Here is a 24835-nt window from a genome sequence, read left to right as displayed (position 1 = left end):
TGGCGTTGGAAAGCCCTTGGCCCCGCCTCCCTTGGGCGCCGCCCCTCCCCTCTGCGGTCGCCTCCTCCGTGGCAGCGCGCATGCGCGGCGTGGTCGGGCAGGGCCGGCTCCTGGTTTCCCAAGCGGCTGCACCTGAGGGAGGAATCCGGCTGGGCTCTCTCCGCCCCTCGCTCCCCCTATGGCGGCGCCGGCGCTTCCCTCGTCGCCGCTCCGTCGCCGGCCGCTGCTGCTCGGCCAGGTGGAGGGCTCTCCGGACCACGCCGTGACCATGGCGGCGCTGGTGCCCAAGGAGGACGGCTTCCTCAGCGTCTCGGAGGACAGGTCAGCGGGGACTCGGCGCAGGGCGGCGGCGGGGCCGAGGGCGACAGCGCTTCATGAGGCAGCGCGTTCCAGAGGCGCCTCGGCCTGGGGTGGGATGGCTGCCGGGGCCACGAAGAGGCGCCCCGAGGCTCCCTTGGCAAGGAGAGGGGTCAGCATAATAATAATAATAAAAATAAAAATAATGCCCCCCTCCAGAGACCATGGACAATAATAATAATGCCCCCCAGAGACCATGTATAATAATAATAATAATAAAAATAAAAATAATGCCCCCCTCCAGAGACCATGGACAATAATAATAATGCCCCCCCAGAGACCATGTATAATAATAGTAATAATAATAATAATAATAATAATAATAATAATGCCCCCCTCCAGAGACCATGGACAATAATAATAATAATAATGCCCCCCTCCAGAGACCATGGATAATAATAATAATAATAATGCCCCCCGAGAGACCATGGACTATTATTTTTATTATTATTTATTATTTATACCCCGCCCATCTCCTGAGGGGTCCACAACCTAAGGCCCATGGGCTGGAAGCGGCCATGGAGGCCCATGAGCCCCCTCCGAACTGAGGCGCCCGCTCGCACGCTGCGCTAAACTGGCACAGCACGGTGCGGGGACTCGCTTCCATGGTGCTAAAAATCGCAGGTGCGCACGCACACATGTGATCCGAAGCCCATGGAGGGATCTCCGTGGGACCGATCCGGCACAGGCAAGATAAACCTTGCTGACCCCTGGGTTACAGGGAACCAGGCAGAGGGTCTTCTGTGTAGTGCTGCCCACTCTGTGGAATGCCCTCCCATCTCATGTCAAGGAATAATAATAATAATAATAATAATAATTTATTATTTATATCCCACCCATCTGGCTGAGTTTCCCCAGCCACTCTGGGCAGCTCCCAATCAAGTGTTAAAAACAATACAGCATTAAATATTAAAAACTTCCCTAAACAGGGCTGCCTTCAGATGTCTTTTAAAGAGAAGATAGCTGCTTATTTCCTTCACATCTGAAGGGAGGGTGTTCCACAGGGTGGGCGCCACCACCAAGAAGGCCCTCTGTCTGGTTCCCTGTAACCTCACTTCTCGCAATGAGGGAACCGCCAGAAGGCCCTCGGCGCTGGACCTCAGTGTCTGGGCTGAACAATGGGGGGTGGAGATGCTCCTTCAGGTATACAGGACCTGATGTTTGCTTTCGTTCCCCTTTGGCTCTTTGCCAGTGACTCCCCCCGGCCATATGATTCGGGTCTGTTCTGCTGTAATGGCCCCCACCAGCGGCTGGATTCTTCCCCCGAGGAGACACTACCATTTGGGACGCCCCCTGCCTCTCGCACTCCGTTCTCAAGCATTGGTTTGCTGCCCCCATTGCAACTGCGCTGGTCGTGTGGGCAGGTGGGTTCTTAACTACTCGGAGCAAGAGGGGAGAGGCACAATTTTTGCAGCCCCTGGGTCTGTGCTGTTGGTGGGGGCCAGCATAAACCAGGCTCTGTGGATGGAGTGCCTGCTTTCCATGCAGAGGGCCTCAGGTTCAGCAGCTGGTGTTGAGTGTGGGCCAAGCTCCCGTCTCCATCCCTGGAGAGCCATTGCTGCTGGGGGCTCCATAAAAGGTAGCTTGGTATGTGGTGGGCAGCTTCAGATTTAGGGTGGTTCAGGCTGTTGCCCTGCAAAGAGCGCCAAGCAAAGGGGGCGCAAAATTGAGAAGATCCATTTGGATTCTGTTCTTGACTGAACTCTTCCTTTCTTGGGTATTTTTGATATGTACTCCCAGGAAAGTTGAAAGGCTTGCAAGTTCTCCTCAGAGGTGCAACACCGAAGCAAAAAATGGTACTGTATTGGTTTACCTGCTTGCGTATCTTGTCTTCTAGCACAGCAATAATACTCCCCCTAGAAACCTGCAGCCAAGCAGTTGGCTGGCTGGTTCAAATCAATACGTGACATTTAATCTCACCACCTTTGCACATTGTCTGATGGCCTGCATTGCTCTTCCTAGGTTGCTGAGTACTGCAGTCCCAGGAGAAGCAACAACAGGCAAACTTCCTTTCCTGCATAACTGTTTGTTGTTGTAGTTTTGTCAGGATCAAGTTACCATTGCATGTGGATACATAACAAGGCCCTGATCACCTTTAAAATGAATGGGGAATAAAGCTGACTGAGATGGGCCAGTTTAGGAAAAAGCTGCAGTGTGAGGGCTGTTTTAGCCTTTCTCTGCCTGCCACTTCTCCATTCCTATCTAGCCCCAACTGCTTCTCCCTCTGTGCAGTGCTGAACCTGTGTTTGTGAGTGTGGAAACAAACTGGAAATAGCTTGAGAGGGAGGAATCTGTTAGTGCAGATTCCTCCTCATTCTCTACTTACCCTCTTCCAACAGAGTTCTTTTAAAATAAGTAGGAGATGACAAATTGTACTTTCATGCATCTGCTTGCAATGTTGATGAGACAGGCGCTTGCAAAGCCTGCTATTCTGTGAGGTTTGGTCCCATTTGCACTTTCTCCTCCAGCTCCAGCAGTCATTGCTTCTTAAGAACTGTTATACATCCTATTTTATTTTTTTGCTGATAGGATAAATGTATGTGTCAGCTAAGTGGAAACTTGGAGATTGCAACTTGAAATGTTGTCTGTGGTATGGTGCAATGCAGCTTGTCATGTTCTCCAAAGTTCCTTGTCTCGCTGGAGCCTTCTTCCCCTGTTTCTCTGTCCGTTCTGTGCTTTTCCTCAAGTCTCACTTTCCAGCTCTTCTCACGGGTTCCTCTTTTTTCAGTCCATTGCCTTGCTGCATGCTTCCACCGGCCACCTTGCCTCTGGCCTCTCCACCCCTTCATTTTACTATCTCCTGTGATCTCTTTCTAGTCCCCAGCTTCCCCATAAAGTTCTGCCTCTCCCTAGGGCCTGTGTGGTCTTAGACACAATGACAAAGTTCTTTTCCAGACTAGAAATTGAACTGAGGGTATTCTAGCAACTGTGCTCACTCAGCTGTTGGATAATAATCTGTCTGGGGCTTTTCCATCAGAAGTGTAATACGATATAGTGAATACCCCCCTTTAATTAAAAAAAATTATAGACATAGTTTCTGTTTGCACATCACTGTCTTTTTTCAGTGCACTAGTGTGCTTGAGTTGTGTTATCATTAAATATTTGGGCAGCCCAGTGACTGGTGATGTGACAATTGCTGAACACATTCTGGAGGTGCTGTCATTATTGTGGTGTTAACATTGTTATCTTCTCAGGTATCTAATTACTTTCCAAAAGGCATCTATAAATTACCTCCCTATGCAGTCTGCTATTTGAGACATTAAAATATAACTTTTCATTTGGAAAGTTTGCTGAAAAATAATTCATTCTTGTGGTTGGCTTTCTTATTTTAGGCTATTACCCCCGTCTGTCAAAAACCAACCTCATTTTAGCTTTAATCTGTATTAGCCACAGAGTTGTTTTGTGAATTGAAAAAAAACGCACCACTTACTCAGGCTAATATATTTTGGATCTACGAGCACAATATTTCAAAAAAATGTGTAGGTAGTTTTCAGCAGTGGTTACAGATGTAAAAGCTCAGTTGCAAATGGCATATGCTAGGTTTTGTGTCATTGCATTAATGCTTTAATATTTCATGATGTCTGTAGTTAAGACAGGTTTTGTAGTGTAGAAGTTCACAAAAACTCCCTTTGGGGTGTTGTTTCTTTGAGGTACAGGATCTCTTAGACCAGGGATCAGCAAACATTTTCAGCAGGGGGCCAGTCCACTGTCCCTCAGACCTTGTGGGGGGCCGGACTATACATATATTTTTTTGGGGGGGGGGGGATGAACGAATTCCTATGCCTCCTATGCCTCCCACCGTTGTGAGGAAGGTGCAGGGGAGGTTGTATTTCCTGAGAATGCTCAGGGGACTGAATCTATCTCAGCACCTACTTCTGTCCTATTATCACAGTACCATCGAGAGTGTCTTAACCTATAGTATATTATCGTGGTATGGGAGCAGCTCTGAAACGGATAAAAAAGCTTTACAGAGAATAATTAAAATTGCCCTGAATGTTATTGGGCTCCAACTACCAACCCTGGATGAGATCTTCACGTCTCGCACTTTGAAGAAGTCACACAATATCCTGGGAGATCCCACCCATCCTGCTCACAACTTCTTTGAACTGTTGCCTTCGGGCAGAAGATATAGGACAATGAAAACACGAACCACACGCCTTCTGAATAGTTTCTATCCAAGAGCTCTGATTGCACTAAATAATGATCTCAGGGCCAGTTGCAAGAAATAGCAAGCAGGGAGTAGGAAGGAATGAGATAGGTTTTAGGTTATGTTATGCCTTTAATAGGTTATGTTATATTCTGGATTATGTTATGTTTTAATAGATTATGTCTGAATAGGATGAGAGTGTTGGAGATACGTGCAAATGTGTATGTGAACCCGGTCTTTGGGGGGGTGTTTGATTTTCGTTGTTGTGTATACTGTGTATATACGGACAATGACAATAAATTATCTATCTATCTATCTATCTATCTATCTATCTATCTATCTATCTATCTATCAAATAACCCAGAGATGCATTTTAAATAAAAGCACACATTCTACTCATGTAAAAACACGCTGATTCCTGGACCATCCACAGGACAGATTGAGAAGGCGATTGGGCCGGATCCGGCCCCTGGGCCTCGGTTTGCCTACCCATGTCTTAGACGCTTCACACCACACAGTACCTTCCTAATGCTCAAAGGTTGAAAATAATGCACCTTTCTCTGACAGATCAGGGGTTAGTTTGGGTCTCAGCTTTGTAGTACAGCAGCTGTTCTGCCTTTTGGGCAGTCGGTTCTTAGATTTGCAGATTCAGGAAACCCCGTCCAGTGAGAGCATGCTGCTCTGTTAATTCAAAGCCTTGCTCTCGGGTGGTTAAGTAACAAGATGCCATATCATGATGACTACTTTTTGCACAGCTGAGCAGTCATGTTTGGATTTGTAGCTGGGTGTGTGTATTTTAATTACAAAGAATGTGGGCTTGATGAGTCCTTACTACTCAAGAATCACGTGATTCTAAAGCATCTTCCTTGGAATGATTTTGTTTTGTTTTGCTGGGCTAATAAGATACCTAAGGCCTAAATTTTCACAAGGTTGAAACTATGAAAAGGAGACATTGTGTTGCCTGTCCTAACTCTGTCCTGAGGTGCAATAGTGTTTCACCTTTTCGATAAGCATCCCTCAATCTAGTCCATTTTGGTGCACATCCCAGCACATGTGAATTGTGCTCTGCCTTCGGGAGTGGCCTTGCTGAATCAGGAATTGAGTAGCAACATAGCATGAGAGAAAGTAACTCAGATCCAAGTTTATTACATGGCTTTTCTGATGAGTTGAGGAGCAATAGAGCCCCTCCTGCTTTTGTTCAAGGGTGCCTGTACACAGACCGCCCCCGCCTGTACAATACATTGGCCGTCCTTGGCCTACATGAGAATGGAAGCAGCTTGCTACATGCTTCTTCCTAGTCTGGGTTACAGTTGCATTGAATACTGCTATTCAGCCTCTCTATTTGCAGAAATGTATTTTGCACTTTGGTGCTGCTTGTGAATGTAACTGAAGTAAAATCTGATGCCTTAACTAGGTCAGGAGGACTCCGGTGATGGTCATTGGCCTTGAATAGGAAGGCTTTGTCACTTTGATTTAGGTGCATATGGTTGCTGGCCCTGGGTTATAGGCGTATAATCTAATATTTGATCATTTTCAAGTTTGTGAAAATTTTAGGGCCGTCTTTAATGACCTTAAGTAGCCCTGTTTGTATTGCGGAACTTTGCTAAACTTAGGGGTAATGAATGCCTTACTATTCTTCCTTCAGCATTACTTGCAGAATAAAACAACCAAGGCAGAGTCATAAAGTTTGTTTTGTCAGTTCTCTGGTGTGTGACATCTTGAACCACATGTCAATAAACTATGGTTAATGTTTAATTTAACTTGCTCAGAAGTCCCCACATCCACTGTCTCTGCAAGCAACAAATCAAAATACTTGGTTTGTCCTGTTGTTCAAACCTGGGTTCATCACATTAGCATTACCCAAGTATGGCAGTTTGATTAGAGAAAGCTATTGTAGACCTTGAAGAGAACACACCCCAGCAAAGGAGATAATAGATATGGAATAGAACAAAGCTTATTTTGCGGGTTCTAGTTCTTTAGTTCTTTCATAGGTTTTCTGATCAAGCTTTTTAAAAAATGTTTGTGCAAATAAAGGACTGTAACTTCAACATCATCTGGTGACTTGGTTTTCTAAAGCTGTCTTGATTCTCCACCTATGGAACAGATTTTGTAAAGGCATTATATTATTTCAATTTAGTTCCTGGTTTCTTTTTAAAAAAAAAAAAAATAGCACGACTCTTCTTATTACCAATAGTTTTTTCCCTTCTAGAATGTCTCAGTGAAAGAACAGATTTGTGTTCAACTGTTGACAGTATTATGCTGATGTAAGCCAAAAATGCATAGAACAATCAGTGTTTTCAGTAACAAAATGATCTCCGTAATCACTCTTTCTCCAGAGCTGCGTGGAACTGAATAGGTCTATAGTTATGAGGCGATATTTCTGTGCCCAGTGTAGAATTAAATCCTTTTATGAGCCAAAATATGATCTAAGAAGCACAGGCAAGACAGGATGGGTGCCTCAGCCTATGGTCTCCATTTTGTCTGACTTCATGGTTACAATATCTAGCCTAATTTTTCTACATCATCATTATTATTATTATTTTCTTTGTTTCATAACGTTTATACAAAGTCTGGTTGTTAAATAAAAAGGCACCTCAAAGCGGTTTACAAAAAGTTAAAACAAGAAAATCAAGAAAAATTCACAACCGTACTTCAGAACATACAAAAGTTAAAATACTAAAACAGATTAAAATCACCTCAATTATCTAAGGTTTTGTTTTTTCACCCCGTGGTTCCCTACTTAGTAACATCTTGCCAAACAAAGAGTTCTAAAAGCATTCAAAATGTTTGTGACTTTTCTGTTCGGCCTAATGAAGATACTGTTAAACTCTGGCATTTGAGTCTCCCCAGCCTGGTGCCCTTTCAGGTGGTTTTGCCTACAAAGGTTGTTTGGGACTGAAGGGATTGTAGTCCAAAAAATCTGGAGGGCACCTGGTTTGGGCAGGTTGTTTCATAGGTACATAACCTACCAAAGCAACCCTGAGCTGGTTCCCAAGTATGGAATCAAAGAATCATAAAACTACTATCTTAAACACTTCCCACACTATCAGACTAACAAGATGTTGTAAACACTCTGAATTATGATAACATCCTTTAGTACAAAAATTACAACCAATCTGAATGAGAAGACTTGTTAAGCTGTATTTCCCTCCTTTAAAAGGGTTTTTCTGCCTGCTGTAGCAAGGGTAATGCACTGTGCTAGGTGCTGTATGGTTTTTAATTGTATTTTTTATAGAAATGCAAAAGACCATCTGAATGAATTTTGCAGACTGCAATTTGGAAATCACAGCTATAGAGAAAAAAAATTAGGTTCATTGGACTAACTGGCCTAGTTCCCATCTTTGTTGATAAGAATTCCCAAGTTGGCAATTATTTTATAAATAAGGGTTTTTTTGGCCTTGTTAGCAATGGTCATTTAAAAAAGCAAGTTGGTAATTTTATAAATCACATTCAAATTTCCCTTTGGTTGGTAGCTAGCTGAGATAAATACTTTAAAACTCATATAATCTCTTAATGAAAGATGAAGGCATATTATAAAAGTGTCAGATTTGGTAATACTGATGAAATGTTGCCTGCTATTGAGCCATCTCATGTGCCCTGTTAAGATATGAATTTGAACCCCTTCTTTGATGTGATTCTAATTTTGATCATAGCTAACATTCAAAATTTGCCATGCGCATTTTGCTGTTGGCCACTTGCGACCAGCTGAAGATGCCCAGGTGCCAGGATTGCATTTGAAGTCTCATCATCAGCCTAGATGAGGCACGTCCAACTCCCAAGAGACTGCAATCTTGCAGTGATCATTATCATTGAGCTTTTTTGGACATGCCTGGCCTAGATGAACAAACTGTTCTGCACCTCCAACTTGTTCTGCAGGTTCTCCCAATCACCCATAGCAGATTTGGGGGTTCATGGGAACAACAGGGTAAAGAAGTAGTAACTTTGCATGAGAGGAAATCTGTTCCAGATACAACTCAAATTTGTTCTGCTGTATGCCTTTTTAAGAACACAGTATGACTTTCTGAAACTAACTTGGCAAAAGTGAGCCTATTGGGAATCAGGAGTTTAGATTCTGTCTGGGAGATCAGTCCTTCCTTACCAATATTGTTTGGTATCTTTTATTTGCATCTTGAGGTTGTACTTAGTTCTCATTTGTTTTCCTACAGTCCAGTTATTCAAAGTACTGTATTTTTCCATGTATAGCGCGCGTGCGTGCACACACACACACACACACACCCACACACCCGGTGTATCACAACCCCTGTTTTTTGGGACTCAGAATTGAGGAAATGAGGGGAGATTGCAGAGAGTTGTTAATCTTTTTCTGGGGGAGGGGGGATTGCCCAGAGTTGTTGAGCTTTTTGGGGGAGGGATTGCCAACAATCGCTCACCCACCTGACCGCCAATGCCAATCGCATGCATCCACGAAGCCAACAATCATCTGACTGCTCGCCACCAGCAGCCGACAATCGCATGCCTAATTGCCGCAGCAGACCTTGCCACAGCCATCATTCACCCCACCAAATGCCAATGACAATCTCCTGCTTGCGACAGCCACCAATCGCATGTCCCATCTCAGCACTACCCGTGTATAAGGCGACCCCAAATTTTAAGCATTGTCATTTAAATAAAAAAAACCCTCGTCTTAAACACGGAAAAAACGGTATATGTGTTCACATGCTTAATAAGTTAAATAAAAATTGCCCTGTTTTCTCTGGAAATTGATCTATTGGTGTTTCATTCTTAAATTTCAGTAATCCCAGAGGATTTTTAAAATAGATTTGTAATCCAGCCTATACAAATATCTCAAGGTGCATAACAAACTTTCTCCATTTATTAATAGGTCCCGTTGATGATTATCCCTGGGTATGTGAAAGACTGATGTGGCTGGGCTCAGGACAAATTCCAAACATTGGGTGATTTCACTCAGTGTAGACCCATTGAAATTAAAGGCTCTAACTTACTTACTGGTATGTTTATTTCAGTGGGTTTACTCTGAGTAAAACTTGATTGCCTTCAGTTGTGTCTTAGCTTTTTTCCAAATCACAATTTGCTTCCTTTTGAGAGTTACCGTATTTTTCACTCTATAAGACGCACCAGACCACAAGACGCACCTAGTTTTTGGAGGAGGAAAGCAAGAAAAAAAATACTCTGAATCTCAGAAGCCACAACAGCAAGAGGGATCGCTGCGAAGTGAAAGCAGCGATCCCTCTTACTGTTCTGGCTTCTGGGATAGCTGCGCAGCCTGCATTCGCTCCATAAGACGCACACACATTTCCCCTTACTTTTTAGGAGGGAAAAAGTGAGTCTTATAGAGCAAAAAATACGGTAACTGGTAGGCAGCGTGGAAGATTGCTCCATGGTGGCATCTGTTTCCTGAATGCTTAGGTTGTAGAAAAGTCATTGTGCTGTACTAAGCAGGAGGTCAGTGCCAAAACGTGGGAGGCTTTGTGAGAAATCTGAAAAAGTTGTTAAACTAAATTTGATAATATAGCTGGCATAATCCACATAATGGGGTAGCCGGTGGGTCTCAAACCCTCTGTGTGTTAGGGACTTCCCTTGCACGCAAAGAAAGGCTCTGGCGGATTGAGTGGAGGAGACTAATAGTGCGTCCAGTGTTCAAGAAAGCGAGGAAAGGTAGCCCGCCTAGGAGAAGGAACACTCTGATCCTAAACCTCCACTGCCTTCTTCGTTTGCCCCCTCCTTGCTGCCTGTATGAAATGGGCCAGAGGGCTGGAGGCTTACCACCCATTATGTAGACACAGGGAGGAGCTAGGAAAGAGCAGTGGTTCCTACTGTTGACTTGGCAGGACTGACTGAGCTCTCTTGGAACCAGATGGCAGTGTAGTGTCTGTGGTGGTTGTTGGCATCCATCTGTCTTGGGAGACAGTGGAAGACTGCATCTGGGTATACAACACCTGCTGTGGCTTTAGAGACAGACACAGGAGAGACATGTTTTGTTGCAGCTGGGGCAGGTGAAAGTGTTCATTGTGCTGCTACAGATACACCATGGTGTTTCTTCTCTTTGCTCCTCCCAGCAGTCATTCCTCTGCTGGTCACTGCTGTGGATACACAACCTTGACTGAGTATCTCCGGGCGCTGGGGTCGTCTGCAAGGGATTCTCAAATGGCAGTGTTTGTTATTGCCAGCCTTCAAGTCTTGTTTGCAGACACCTTTGTAACACAGAGTTGGTCTGCCAACAGGCTTGGTGCCTGAAGCCAGCTCCCTAGAGTTCTCCCTTGGGGATCCTGCCATCTTCCGTTCTGTAGACATGGGCAAGCCAGCGTAGACGTCACTGAGACAGGAGTGTGAAAGTGCTGGGAATGTGGGTTTGGGAGAGCCCATCTCTGAGACTCTGTCCTGCCATGTGATGCCCAAAATCTTCCTGACACAGCATATGTGGTTCCTGGGAATTGCGAATTGCCTGTGGCTCACTTCCATAAAGCAGCGTGCTCAACACATAAGCCTGGTAGACCTTCATCTTGGTATTGGATATTAGCATCACATTCTACCATGCCCTTTTGGAGAGGTAAGCCATTGCCGTAGCTGGTAGGATAGCATCAAACAACCAGGACCAATCTAATTCATGCACACGGTAAGATAGATGTATATAAATTCAGAAAATAAATTAAATAAATAAGACGACAGCAGAATATGAAGTTGATATGTATGCAGAATGTTGTACGTAGCAGTCTGACTTGAACTGGGGTTTGAATTTTAAAAAGAGAACTTGTTTGTTGGACTAACCTATTCCCACAAACCCCTTGGAGTTGCCATGCTTTGTGCTTTGTCTCTCGCCTCTCTCCCCCCGAGGTTCTGCGGAATAAAAAGGATCACAATACAGTCACAATCTATTTTCCCTTCTGCTACAGAAACCTTTGTTTGTGGTCACATAGACCCTAGCCTAAGTACATTATGCAATTAAGTCAGTTGTACAGTTCTTTCAGAGTTTGGGGTTCATTTGTGAAGCAGATGGAATAAGAAGGGCAGCCTCCCAAAATAAAAGAGAAGAATAAAAAAGGGAAGAGGCAGGGAGACAGGAGTTGGAAACTATAGCTGATCAGACAGTGGAACAAATATGAAGGAGAAAAAGCTCAGCTCGCAGCTGACTTAATCCTGCGGGGAGGCAGTTCTGTGCATCTCCTGCTAAAGGCTTTAATTCAGACTGAAAGTGGCTCTTGGGATTTCACTTCACGGCATACCAGAGAGATGCCCAGCAATGCTTCAAAAGTGACACTTGAAATGACAACCCTCCTAGAATGGTGTGGTGCACCCAGATATCTTGCCATGTGCTAAACGAGCTGGAAGTGGGTGTGCACAAGATGTGCCTTTTCTCTCTCTTGCGGCTGCCGCATGAAGAGAACAGGACCTTGCTTCTGGGTTCAGGAATGACAGAATCGTCACGATGAGGTCCTTCTTTGGGGGATAGGGTAGCTGAGAGGCACCGCCATTGTGACTGTGCTACTGTTTTCGTGCTGAACACTTGCTTACTTTTCCTGGATAGTTAGGAAGGAAATTTTCACCTTTGGAAATCTTAATCATGTTTCATTTGGAATATCTGTAGATAGAAATAGATATTTAACATTCTGCCATTACAAGCCTATCAACTTGCCCGAGGGAAGTGTCTCCTGCCACTCTCCCTGCATGCAGATCTGGGGGTTGTCTTGACACACACACCCACAAGACAATTTTGGGAGGACTGCAGGGGAAGGGAAGGGAGGAACCTCCATTATGCAACCAGAAGCCCTTGGACAGGGCTTTTGTTGATAGGGTTTTTTAGGTGAATGGGGCCCTTTTTATATACAGTCATACTTCATGTTACGTTTGCTTCAGGTTGAGCGTTTTCAGGTTGCGTCCCGCGGTGACCCGGAAGTACTGGAACGGGTTACTTCTGGGTTTCACTGCTCACACATGTGCGGACACGCAAAATGATGTCACACACATGTGCAGAAGCGGCAAATCACGACCCACGTGCAGACGCAGGTTGCGAACGGGCCTCCGGAACAGATCCCATTCTCAACCAGAGGTACCACTGTATATATACTATATACACACTGTCTGTCTATACATCTAGATACACATATGTGTACATACACATATTAGTAATTTTCAAAGCAATGGACATTGCATCTGAAACTTAGTCTGGAGAAGTCTGTTGGGAACAGATTAAGTCAGTTGTATGACTTTTACTCAATCAGCCCGTGAAACCAGACTGTTAGGTAAACAAAACAATTCCATGAGAATTAATGAGTTGTGTTGATAAGACTTGCCTCCTTCCTCCCCTTCAGTCTCTTTGTCGACATTTGCCTGACATGTGCAGAACACCTGGGAAGCTCAGTCAATAGAGCCTCACACTCTTAATCTCAAGGTTGTGGGTTCGAGCCCCAGGTTGGGAAAAAGGTTGAACTAGACGGCCCTCGTGGTCCCTTCCAACTCTACAGTTCTCTGACACATTTGTACAAATTTGTTGCATGGATGTGTTATGCTTTTTAGATGCTCATGTAAAATACTTTGCATGGGCACTCTTCTAAAAATATGTGCAAGAAGGCAACCAGAGAACAGGGGCAACCAGAGAACAGGGCCTGATAATATCTATTGACTACATAGCTTGCAGGTATCTTGCTTTTACTAGACTCCTGTGTCAAAGCCAGGGCATGCTTTGGAGAATGCATTTCCTATTTTCTTATGACCTTCCTCCTCTAAAAATAATTCACCTTTTAAGTCTTTCCTGGTCTGCCCCTGGATTAGTCAGAGGTTTGGCTAATAAAAATCCCTTCTGCTAATGTTCTTGCTGTACTTGATTTGCTCTTTAGGTAGTCTCTGAATGGTACCGTTGAAAAGCTGCCTGGTGTAATTGAAAGTTTCTGCATAAGCCTGTGTCATTTCTGCTGCTGACTGTGTTGACACCTCGGGAACCCTTTCTGCCTGATCTTGCACTAAAGGGATTGGGTGGTAGTTGGACTCCAGTTCTTAAACTTATTGGATTCCTTGAGTTGGACTCCAGATCTTAAACTTATTGGATTCCGCTCCCTCTTGTTCACTAAGTTCTAAGCAAACCATGGTTCAGAAAGGGTTCTGCGTTGGCACATAACACCTGGCCACAGCTAGAACAAATCAAGGTTTGTAAGTCAACACAAACATGACTTCAGATTGGCTTGGCTTGCATGTAACACTAAGCCAAAGATGGCTTAATGTGATTGTGCAAGCATGCTGGTGGTACATGGAAAATAGTGGCCACTTTGCTACTTCTCCTTCTGCTTTGTTGCTCTAGTGGGAGATAAACCATGGTTTGCCTTGATGTTACAACTGAACTTGGCCTTGTGGTTTGTTTCACTGCAAACAAACCACAAACTGTAACCAAGTTTGGACAATTAAACAAACTATAGTTAATAAACTATCTCTTAGCATTATGTGTGAACCCCAGGACTATGACTTGTGTATGGTTTAAATTTAAATATATATATCGTATCTTTTGCTCTATAGGACGCACTTTTTCCCCTCCAAAAATTAAGGGGAAATGTGTGTGCGTCCTATGGAGTGAATGCAGGCTCCTTGGCTTCAGCGATAGCAACGCGAAGCCTCCAAAGCGCAGAGGGAGCGCTCCCTCCATGCTCCGGAGGCTACGCGTTGCTTTCGCTGAAGCCTGGAGAGCGAGAGGAGTCGGTGCGCACCGACCCCTCTCGCTCTCCAGGCTTCAGGGATAGCCGCCTGAAGCCTTTGGAGCGCAGCGGAACCTCGCGCTGCGCTCCAAAGGCTTCGGGTTCCTTTTGCTGAAGCCAGGAGAGCAAGACTCTCCTGGCTTCAGCAGAGAGGGAGAGCTGTGCAGCGCCCCTTCAGCAAAGCGGGAGGAGAAATGGAAGGGGCCCCATTTCTCCTGCCGCTTCGCTGAAGGGGCGCTGAGCAGAGAGGGGGAGATTTTTTTTTCCTTGTTCTCCCCCTCTAAAACAAGGTGTGTCCTATGGTTGGGTGCGTCCTATAGAGTGAAAAATACGGTATATGGAGAGAGAGAGAGTCTGAAAGCTGAGCTAGATGTACTTGGGTATCCTGTTGATCCTGTTTCAGTCCCTTTGAATCTCAGGAGCTTCCTCCTAGACTCACCCAGATATGTACCCCTCATCATTCTCAAGTGTTTTCAGAACATTTTGGTTCTTGAGTCATATTGTTAAATCTGCAATTTCCGCCCATAGACTAGCCTTTCAGGCACCCAACAGCAGAATGCATGTCTTCTGTGTTGTACATAATGCAGCCATATAAGGGGCCATATAAAGCTGTAGCATTTGAAAGGCCTTGCTTCAGATAATCATTGCCAATCTCTTTCCTTCCCCACTTGCTTGGGTGTGGGGATTGTCTGAACTTCAAATGAATCATGTCATAATACAAATCATATTGTAACATAAAATCACATTTCATTGTGTTATCTCTGTGGCATCTCTGCAGCCGAGGGAAGTATTGCGTTTGTATTGCATCTTTCCTGGCTTTCTTGAAAAGGGGCACAAGGCTTGAATTTACGCAGTGTTTTCTCTCTCTCTCCCTCTCCCTCTCCCTCTCCCCCCCCCCCTTGGTTAAACAGACTGAACGAGTGCAGAGGCATCTACAGCAGGATGCAGACAAATAGGGCACACTGTGCACAAATCTTTTCATACCTCTTCTAACCAGCATATTTATATCACTTAAAATACTTACACCCCACTCTTGACCACAAATACTCTTAAAGTGACTAGCAATTATAGAAGTATAAAATTATCTCTGAAATGCAGAACAGAAGCAAAAGCAGCACCGTCTCAGTGGGCCCAGCCTCCAATGGCTTGCACATTCATTGCATAGGATAGTAGTTCGGTTCCCAATTACCGTGGCTAATTACTGCAGACTCGCTGTTTTTCAAAAGCCAAGCCACGGACTCCCTACTTTTGAAAATTTTGGTAACTCTATTGTAGTTACCTATGCAAAGCAATTTTTTGAACAAAATGTGGGGTAAGCAAAGGATTTTAGGTATACTAAAAACCCCCGTCATTGTGGCCTGGGAGAGGAGGGTCATAGAATCATAGAGTTGGAATAGACCACAAGGGCCATCGAGTCCAACCCCCTGCCAAGCAGGAAACACCATCAGAGCACTCCTGACATATGGTTGTCAAGCCTCTGCTTAAAGACCTCCAAAGAAGGAGACTCCACCACACTCCTTGGCAGCAAATTCCACTGTCAAACAGCTCTTACTGTCAGGAAGTTCTTCCTAATGTTTAGGTGGAATCTTCTTTCTTGTAGTTTGAATCCATTGCTCCGTGTCCGCTTCTCTGGAGCAGCAGAAAACAACCTTTCTCCCTCCTCTATATGACATCCTTTTATATATTTGAACATGGCTATCATATCACCCCTTAACCTCCTCTTCTCCAGGCTAAACATGCCCAGCTCCCTTAGCCGTTCCTCATAAGGCATCGTTTCCAGGCCTCTGACCATTTTGGTTGCCCTCCTCTGGACACGTTCCAGTTTGTCAGTGTCCTTCTTGAACTGTGGTGCCCAGAACTGGACACAGTACTCCAGGTGAGGTCTGACCAGAGCAGAATACATTGGCACTATTACTTCCCTTGATCTAGATGCTATACTCCTATTGATGCAGCCCAGAATTGCATTGGCTTTTTTAGCTGCCGTGTCACACTGTTGGCTTATGTCAGGTTTGTGGTCAACCAAGGCTCCTAGATCCTTTTCACATGTACTGCTCTCAAGCCAGGTGTCCCCCATCTTGTATTTGTGCCTCTCATTCTTTTTGCCCAAGTGCAATAATTTACATTTCTCCCTGTTAAAGTTCATCTTGTTTGTTTTGGCCCAGTTCTCTAATCTGTCAAGGTCATTTTGAAGTGTGATCCTGTCCTCTGGGGTGTTAGCCACCCCTCCCAGTTTGGTGTCATCTGCAAATTTGATCAGGATGCCCTTGAGTCCATCATCCAAGTCGTTGATAAAGATGTTGAATAAGACCGGGCCCAAGACAGAACCCTGTGGCACCCCACTAGTCACTCTTCTCCAGGATGAAGAGGAACCATTGATGAGCACCCTTTGGGTTCGGTCAGTCAGCCAGTTACAAATCCACTGAGTGGTAGCATAGTCAAGACCGCATTTTACCAGCTTCTTTACAAGAATATCATGGGGCACCTTGTCGAATGCCTTGCTGAAATCAAGGTAGGCTAAATGTAGGGTCCTACATTCCTCCTTTGTGTCAAGCATAGAAACCAAGGGGAATAGCAGTGGTTGGAAGCTCCTGTCCTCTTCCAGGCCCAGCACAGAAGTATAGCAGGCAGCTGCAAGAGGGATGGATTTCTTGATCTCGTCGGTGGGACTAGTAATTATTTGGAGCATTGGAAACTTTTGCTGGCTTATTTATTTGGCTACATAAAGGTATTACTCTTTATTCACTGATTAACTTGGGCCTAAGAACAGAGAAAGGGACGCGGGTGGCATTGTGGGTTAAACCACAGAGCCTAGGACTTGCCAGTCAGAAGGTCGGCGGTTCGAATCCCCGCGACGGGGTCAGCTCCGGTGGCTCGGTCCCTGCTCCTGCCAACGTAGCAGTTCAAAAGCACGTCAAAGTGCAAGTGGGTAAATAGGTACTGCTCCGGCGGGAAGGTAAACGGCATTTCCGTGCGCTGCTCTGGTTTGCCAGAAGCAGCTTAGTCATGCTGGCCACATGACCTGGAAGCTGTACGCCGGCTCCCTCAGCCAGTAAAGCGAGATGAGCGCCGCAAACCCAGAGCTGGCCATGACTGGACCTAATGGTCAGGGGTCCCTTTACCTTTACCCTTTAAGAACAGAGAAGGGAAGTGGGCAAACTGCAGGGCCCACTCTTCATCTTTCCAAATGTACAGGTAAGGAAGAGGGAGGAGCAACAAGAACGCAGTTGCCTTTAAGTATCTTATCCTATCCGAACAATTCTATCAATGGAGGCAACAAACTCCATTTCAAAGGCTCCTTCCACTAAGTAGAATACAGTGGTACCTCTGGTTACAAACTTAATTCTTTCCGGAGATCCGTTCTTAAGCTGAAATAGTTCTTATTCTGAGGTGTGCTTTTGCTAATGGGGCCTCCCGCTTCGCGTGCGTGCCTCTGGCGCGCGATTTCTGTTTGCATCCTGGGGCAAAGTTTGCAACCAGGAACAGCTACTTCTGGGTTAGTGGAGCTCGTAACCGGAAGCGTTCGTAACCAGAAGCGTTCGTAACAGGGGTACCACTGTAAATGTGTGAGCACTTGCAAACCTGTGATGAGGATTTTGCCCGGCCATGCTATAGCATAGCATGTCTATAGTAAGACTTCTGGGACAATCTGAATGAGTGAACTGGTAGCTCATGGACAGATTGTGTTGCTGTGGAGGGCTGAGAGGCTGAAAAGCTGCATTAACAAAGCAGTTCACAGTCTGGGCTAAAACTTTACCCATGCTGCGTTGTAGGTTAAAGAAAACCTTGACTAGAGTTGTGAGAAATACTGCAGTTTTCTGCAAGCTATTGGGAGCAGAGCAGGATTTGAGAGTTCAGGATTTTGATTGCTCAGTAGTATTGCATCAAGCTTTCTGTTTACTGATGGTCTAGCTGCTGTGAATAAAACATTAGCCCTGGGCTGAACTGTTGTGTTATAAAGGCTGAAAAGAATTCAAAGCTTGTGATTGTGTATGGTGATAAGAAGGAATAAGGAGGGATATTTAAGTTGTATCTGTCCACACACACACACAAACACAATTGCTAGTGCATGAATTGGCTTTTGCATTGCAATAATCTAAACTTTACCATAGGTACACATGTTATGTGAGAACATGTAACATGAGGGCAAAAGAGAAAGGAATAAAAGATGACAATTTCATCGGTGTGGAAGGCAGAAATGTACAAACTGATGACGGCTGGAGCTGATTCACCACACAAATAAGATATTTGGGGGTCACTTGTGCTTATTTCAAACTAATTAGCTGGCATCTGCCCGGGATTACACTTTTGATTAAGTTTGTAAAGTCTTACTGGTTTTATAGTCTTAGCTGTGGATGCTATCTTGTATCTCTGAGAGAAGTATTTAAAGAGATTAGCAACTGGCTGTTCCTCGTAAAACAGTGTGTCAGCAGTTAATGTTTTTATGGCAGATGTCTGTGCGCATAATAGTTTGGTCATCTGGAGAAAGAAGTTATTCAGTAGTATCATAGATAAGAGTGCAAAAATGACCGCAACAAATTCCAACAAAAAATTAAGCCATTTGCAAAGTTAGAGCAATCTGATGGAGGCTCCTTCAGAGCAGATTTGGGGAGGGGACTGCAGCAAGCAGCGTTCGAAATTCGCCAAGTGCATTTTGCACCTGGCTATCAATCACTTAAGGACGAGGGTGGTGCTGTGGGTTAAACCACAGAGCCTAGGACTTGCCGATCAGAAGGTCGGCAGTTCAAATCCCCGTGATGGGGTGAGCTCCCGTTGCTCGGTCCCTGCTCCTGCCCACCTAGCAGTTCGAAAGCATGCCAAAGTGCAAGGAGATAAATAGGTACCGCTCCGGCGGGAAGGTAAACGGCGTTTCCGTGCGCTGCTCTGGTTCGCCAGAAGCAGCTTAGTCATGCTGGCCACATGACCCGGAAGCTGTACGCCAGCTCCCTCGGCCAATAAAGCGAGATGAGCGCTGCAACCCCAGAGTCGGCCACGACTGGACCTAATGGTCAGAGGTCCCTTTACCTTTTTATCAGTCACTTGCGACCAAGTGAAGATGCCCGGGTGCCAGGATGGTGCCTGACACTATCGGCAGGTGCATGCTTGGGTCTTGACTGTTTTCACACACTAGCAACGCATTCTGTAGAATTATGTCTGTTATATTTTATCTGCACAACCAGAATGAATTTCAGGAACCAAAAAGTCATATTGGAAAAGTCATATTTTCGAGCTGTCTGACCCAAAAATGGCAACTAGGCATTCTCTTTGGGTGACTGCAACCCTGGTTTAAGGAGCCATTTGGCACCCAGCTTATATACCTGAGTTTCTATCACTGGCAGACAGGAAAGGAAGAAGTCCCATCACTTCAGCTCACACAGCATTTGTTACTTGTCCCATTCACACTGCTCACATTTCTAGTAAAATATTGTACATGCATGCCTTGGTCAGTTTCTATCCAAATTATGGAAACATGTTTGGAAACAGCAGCTGGTGCAAAATGCTGCAGCCAAATTTATGTTGGTCTTAGACCAACTGTACTGTCTTCCAGTTAGTTTTCTGGGCTCAATTCAAGGTGCTTCGTTCCTACCCTTAAGGCCTCTAAGTGTGTGTCAAATAATTATTTGCAGTGTACAACAAAAAACAAGAAACAGTAACAATGAGCTAATCTGCTGGGAAGGCCATAGATACGCATTACTCCAAAATGGGTGTGTGTTGTTTGTGTAAACCATAATGTGTACAAGTTGTATGAGTATGAGAAAACAAGATGATAATCTGTCATCTTTTCACGTCTTGGGTTTCTTCCTTGGCAACAACACCACAGATACCTCCATAAAAGGTAAAGGTAAAGGTACCCCTGCCCATACGGGCCAGTCTTGACAGACTCTAGGGTTGTGTGCCCATCTCACTCTATAGGCCGGGAGCCAGCGCTGCCCGGAGACACTTCCAGGTCACGTGGCCAGCGTGACAAAGCTGCATCTGGCGAGCCAGCGCAGCACACGGAACGCCGTTTACCTTCCCGCTAGTAAGCGGTCCCTATTTATCTACTTGCACCTGGGGGTGCTTTCGAACTGCTAGGTTGGCAGGCGCTGGGACTGAGCAGCGGGAGCGCACCCCGCCGCGGGGATTCAAACCGCCGACCTATCGATCGGCAAGTCCTAGGCACTGAGGCTTTTACCCACAGCGCCACCCGCGTCCCATAGATACCTCCATAGAACGTTTCATATTTCCTCCCTATAACTACTTTTTAGTGTAAGCGAGGGTTGAGTAGTAACAACAGAAAGAACTACAGATGACAGCAAAGTCATGGCCTCTGGGAAAAGTGATTTGCTCGTAATATTCGGCTTGGTGCTCATTTGGCTGAGAATATTTTTGAACTTCATACCTCTGGGAAAAGTGATTTGCTCGTAATATTCGGCTTGGTGCTCATTTGGCTGAGAATATTTTTGAACTTCATAGGACCAAACAAAATTTGCATTTTTGTTTTGCATCTACAACTGGTTGAGAACTCTTGCAAACACACAAACGAGAAGTACGGACTCTTCCTAATGGTGCATCAATATTGAAATGGCCACAAATGGTGTCAGTTGGGTTCAGTGGTGGTTCTTTCTGCCCTCTGCTTCAGCTGCTCATAGAAGACCATTCCAGAAGGGGAGGCGCCAGTGAGTGGCATGTTAAGTGTGGGATTGAAGTGCTCTTGTGAGAGAACGTCGCCATATGCGAAATAGCCCTTAAGTGCTGTAACAAAAACTTTATTGCTTTTCTTGTATCCTCCCCATGGGAAAATGTGTTAATATTAGGGGTATCCAGAATTTTCCAGAAAACCAGTACAGTCATACCTCGGGTTACAGACACTTCAGGTTGCGTGTTTTTGGGGTTGCAGACCGCCAAAACCCGGAAGTACCGGAATGTGGTACTTCCAGGTTTCAGCGGTCGCACATGCGCAGAAGCGCCAAATCGTGCTATGCACAGATGCGCTGAATCGCAACCCGCCCGTGCACAGACGCGCCGCTGCGGGTTGCAGACGCTGCGGGTTGCGAACGTGCATCCTGCACGGATCACGTTTGCAACCCGAGCGTCCACTTTATAAGTTGCTTTTTAAAAAAAGATTCAGGAAATAAGTGGCAAGATAAGGCTGTTTGATGCAGTTGCTTATGGCTTACCAAGCTACTTTTCCATATTCGTTATATGAAGGCATGGGACCCATTGGGGTTAATGTTGGTATTCCATGTTGGGGTTAATCCTTAATGGCTGGCAAGGCTTCCAAGTCCAGTTAGCCAAATCCTCAGCTAGCACTTGTGTCCATTTTTTTGAATGAGAACCGCTAATGATGGGGAAATGCTAAAGATTCTTCCTCCCTTTCTTTTACAGAACTGTTCGTGTGTGGCTGAAGAGAGACAGTGGTCAGTATTGGCCTAGCATATACCATCCACTGCCTTGTAAGTATTTGCAAGACTTAGTCCATTTTAATTCTCAATTTTCAACACCACTCCCACCAGTAATTAGCTGTTGGGAACACAGTGTGAACCTTCCACAATTCTGATGGCACTTAAATACGTTGAACTTTTTAAAACAAAAGATTCTGGTGTATGACAAATTTAACCAATGTGTCACCAGTGTTCTTGGATTCCACTTTTTATCCTTGCCCATTGACTCTGCTGGCTGAGGCTGATGGGGACTGTTGTTTAGCAACATCTGGAGGGCATCCTATAGACTACCCTGGCCTATGATGTTCCTATAGCATTGAATATCCTTCCTGTTTGAGATTCCCAAAGACATGAAAAAAGAAACATTGATAGGAAGAAAGTAAACTTAAATTTGTGTAGTACTTCAGGCGGTGTGTTAACTTAAAATCAAAAGCTCAACTTAATTGTTAGCAAGAGGCATTTTCTCTTTCAGTATTAAAATAAATACAGCAGAACCAAAATTAGTTTAAAAACCAGAATTGATTATCTCTCGGCTTCACCATTTGTCACCATTGATCAAAATCAGCTTCTTCCAGCCAACATAGGCTTTAATCAGGCTTTTTAAAAAGTCCTGTTCTCCAAAAGTGAGCTGAAGGATATTTTGAACTTTATATACCATATCTTTCGCACCATAGGACACACCGGACAATAGGACGCACCTTGTTTTAGAGGGGGGAGAACAAGAAAAAAAATTCTCTCCCTCTCTGCCCAGCGCCCCTTCAGCGAAGCGGCAGGAGGCGCTGCGCAGAGAGGGGGAGATTTTCCCCCCTCTTGTTTTCCCCCTCTAAAACAAGGTGCCGTTTAAGGTGTGTTCAGGCGGCTACCTTGGAAGCCTGCAGAGCGAGAGGGGTCAGTGCCCACCGACCCCTCTCGCTCTCCAGGCTTCAGGTTCCTTTCGACCTGCTCTTTGGAGCTGGCGGGGGGAAGCCCACCACCAGCCCCAAAGAGCAGGTCGGGGAGCAGCGGAAAGGCGCGCAGCGGGGAGGCTGCTGCCATAGTCGCGCATCACCTCTCCAACCGGGAGAGGGTCGCGGGGGGCTTCTTTAGCCCCCCGTGCGCTCTCCCAGCTGGAGAGGTGGCGTGCGGCTAAAGAGGCTGCTGCAATAGCTGCGTGTCACCTCTCCAGCTGGGAGAGGGTAAGCGGGGCTTCTTTAGCCCCGAGCGCGCTCTCCCAGCTGGAGAGGTGGCGCGCGGCTATAGAGGCTCCTGCCATAGCCGCGCGTCACCTCTCCAGCCAGCAGAGAGTCGCAGGGCTATGCTGTCTTCGCTCCATAGGACGCACACACATTCCCCCTTCATTTTTGAAGGGGAAAAAGTGCGTCCTATGGTGCGAAAAATACGGTAATTAGGGTATATTTATCTAGCATTCGAAAGAAGCAGGCTATCAAATTATAAAGCAAGAGCCAGAACTGATATACAGGAGTATATTCATGTATTCACTGAAACAAGAAGACCGCAGAAGTAGAACCTTGTCAGAACATAACTTTGCTAGGATGCCATTTCAAAGCCAAGGCAGCACAGAACTAGGAAGTGTTTGGGGGATTTATAATCAAAGCTGTGTAGAAGAGCATGAAAATGTTGTGAATTCAGCTATATTTCTTATCCAGTGGGGAAGCAACCATGTGTACTTATGGGAGGAGCAGTAGACTAATCCACACCTGGTTGCCTCATAGCTGATTTGAGGAGCTCAAATATCGCACAGCTTTGTCCTGGGCATTGAACAACACATTCATCCCAAGCTTGCCATGTGCTTCCTGTTCCGAAACTTTAATCCCCAGTTCATGGTTCCTAGGGCTGAGAACCTGGAGACACTGAGTATCATAGAACTGTAGAGTTGGAAGGGACCACGAGAGTCATATTGTTCAACCCCCTGCAATGCAGGAATCTTCAGCCCAATGGGGCTTGAACCACAACCCTGCGATTAAGAGTCTTGTGCTCTGCCCACTGAGGTATCCCAGCTTGCCCCCTCTGAAATCCTTGCTCCCCAAAAGTGCATTTAAAAGGTTCACCAGCAACAGGTGACATCCACTAGATTCCTATCTTCCCACCCCTGTCTCCCACACTGTAATAAAGCTGCCTTGATTGTCCTTTGACATTTGTGAGCAATAACACTAAAGGTCTTAAGTTCAACAATATGTTCATTTTCAGCTCCGTGTTCGTGCATGTGCATTAATCCAGAAACAAGGAGGCTGTCTGTCGGTCTAGATAATGGTACAATCTCAGTAAGTACACATGATAAGATTTCCAGTTAAGATGTGCCCCCATCCACTCCCAAAGCAGGCCTCTGTGTTCTGAGAATTTCTTTTTGATTAAATGGCAGATGAATGGAGCTGAAATCTACGGTACAGGAAATGGCAAGTTGCAAGCAAATCTGATTCCTGCATTCAGTAGCACTCTCATAACTAGGGGGCTTGGACCCCATGGACAGCATTTTTATCATCATGAGTCAAACATTTAAATATTTATTTTATTTATTAAATTTCTGTACTGTCCTGCATCTGAAGATCACAAGGCGGTTTACAGTATATCAAGGGTGGTCTTCTGAGAAAACTCCTGGTTTTTTCCTACGTTATTTACTAGGTACATGGATCTGTACGTTGCCAAGAGTTCAGAGATAGGTTTGTGCAAAGAATTAGAAGCCTGCCCCGTGGACGGAAATTTCTAGCTGTAGCATGGTTCAATAATGCTAGTTTTCAAAGGCGCTGTTAAGACTTGGAGAAAGTGCAAGCTCTTCAGCTTCCATTCTTCCAGCTCATTTATTGTGAGCTGCGTCTTCTTGCCAGGGTTAGGAATGCTCACCTGTCGCCATCCTTCCTGTTGCACAAATCTGAGGGCCAGTAATGTGGGTTTTCTGGAAATTACTCCTATGCAAATTAGGGCAATCTGCATAGGATAATTTACACCATAAAACTTCCTGGTGCCCTAGAGTCAGGGTGGGAAGCCTTTGGCAATCCAGATGCTGCCGAAATACTTCCCCCATGAACCCCAGACAGCTTGGCTAAATAGGAACATCTGGTGGGCCAGAGGTTCCCCACCCCAGCCCTAGCGAGTGATCTAATTTAGTGTGTCTGTTTTACTAGCTTTTAATATGCAAAACTGAATGGTGAAATGGCTAAGCCTCCCTAATGCAGTATTTGCAGTTTGCATCAATTCATTATTACTAATGAACTTGTGAAACTGAAATCTTTCCACGGGGAAAAATTAAGCACTAG

The 24835-nt window shown here is 45.2% G+C and overlaps 1 protein-coding gene across 1 annotated transcript in view; it reads left to right on the top strand.

Annotated features, from left to right (window-relative positions):
• Window positions 1–45: 45 nt before the first annotated feature.
• WDFY2 (WD repeat and FYVE domain containing 2) overlaps window positions 46–24835 on the top strand; it is a 46033-nt gene continuing 21243 nt past the window's right edge. The window contains exons 1-3 of the mRNA XM_028722060.2: window positions 46–321; window positions 21529–21596; window positions 23772–23845. Coding sequence (XP_028577893.2) covers window positions 179–321; window positions 21529–21596; window positions 23772–23845 — 285 coding nt within the window. The 5' untranslated portion in view covers window positions 46–178. The remainder of the gene's footprint in view (window positions 322–21528; window positions 21597–23771; window positions 23846–24835) is intronic.

Source organism: Podarcis muralis, chromosome 3, assembly GCF_964188315.1.
Source record: "Podarcis muralis chromosome 3, rPodMur119.hap1.1, whole genome shotgun sequence".
NCBI classification, from domain to species: Eukaryota; Metazoa; Chordata; class Lepidosauria; order Squamata; family Lacertidae; genus Podarcis; species Podarcis muralis.
The sequence above is the reverse complement of the archived record's forward strand: the minus strand, read 5'-3'. Positions and strand labels throughout refer to the sequence as shown.